This window comes from Tenrec ecaudatus, chromosome 7, assembly GCF_050624435.1.
Source record: "Tenrec ecaudatus isolate mTenEca1 chromosome 7, mTenEca1.hap1, whole genome shotgun sequence".
NCBI classification, from domain to species: domain Eukaryota; kingdom Metazoa; phylum Chordata; class Mammalia; order Afrosoricida; family Tenrecidae; genus Tenrec; species Tenrec ecaudatus.
Window position 1 is genome coordinate 135517218 of NC_134536.1, and position 834 is coordinate 135518051.

Genomic DNA, 834 nt, shown 5'->3' on the forward strand with positions numbered 1-834 from the left:
TAAGAGATGTAAGAGCCCCCAATAAAAGTATTTAATTTTTTAAAAAAGAAAGACAACATATATAAGAGCACAGAGTTCCCTCCTTCCCCCTCATGGTCCCATCTGTTGACCTTGCAGTTAGTCACTCAGTGCATCACCGTACCTCTGTATAGGAGTAGACATCCTCAGTCACCCCCTCCCGCAGTCCATTGTCAGCAGAATAGCCCCACGTGTTGTCTGTCTTCGCAGGAGAACACGCACTGTCTTGGTGCCAGCATGAGAACGCAGCAGCGGTGTGGGATCTCGCCTAAAATTGGCACCGTGCTGTCTGCTGTGTTCACCATCATTTCCACCGACCTGTACCTCATCTTTGAAGAGAAGTACATGAAGCGCAGCAATTGCTCTGCCGTTCAGGTCCAGCACGAAGCTCTAAAACAGCATCTCATGCAACACGTCATGTGCTGGAGTTTCCAAATTGCGATCTTCACGTCTCTCGTCACCTTTATGGTCAGCTTCCTCCTCCTGTTCTCCGTGTACACCCAGAAGTTCGGGGGCATGGCGGTCTACTGCATCTGGATCATCGTCTACGAAGTTGTCAACGTGATGATCCAAGTGGCCACCAGCGGAAACCCAGAGAAAGGGGTGATCAAGCTGATGCGCTTGTTCGGCTTGGTGTCCCGGATCCTAATGCACACGCTCTGGTTGCTGTTCTTCGTCTTCAACTACATGCAAATTACCTACAAAAGGAGTAGGGAGGGCAACATGCTGACCTCCAACCGACGGCACTCGGCGGAGAGCAAAGATTTCTGGCGGCGAAAATCCAAACTAATGAGCTTTTCCCGCTACCATAAGTGA

At 50.1% G+C, this 834-nt stretch overlaps 1 protein-coding gene across 1 annotated transcript; it reads left to right on the forward strand.

Moving 5' to 3' along the window:
* The first annotated feature begins 255 nt into the window (after positions 1-255).
* Positions 256-834, forward strand: TMEM217 (transmembrane protein 217). The gene has a single exon (XM_075553798.1). It carries the CDS (start codon positions 256-258, stop codon positions 832-834), a length of 579 nt encoding a protein of 192 aa, XP_075409913.1.

Bases quoted from the DNA above. Each gene is read 5' to 3' on its own strand.
- TMEM217 (XM_075553798.1), top strand. From the start codon at position 256: ATGAGAACGCAGCAGCGGTGTGGGATCTCGCCTAAAATTGGCACCGTG.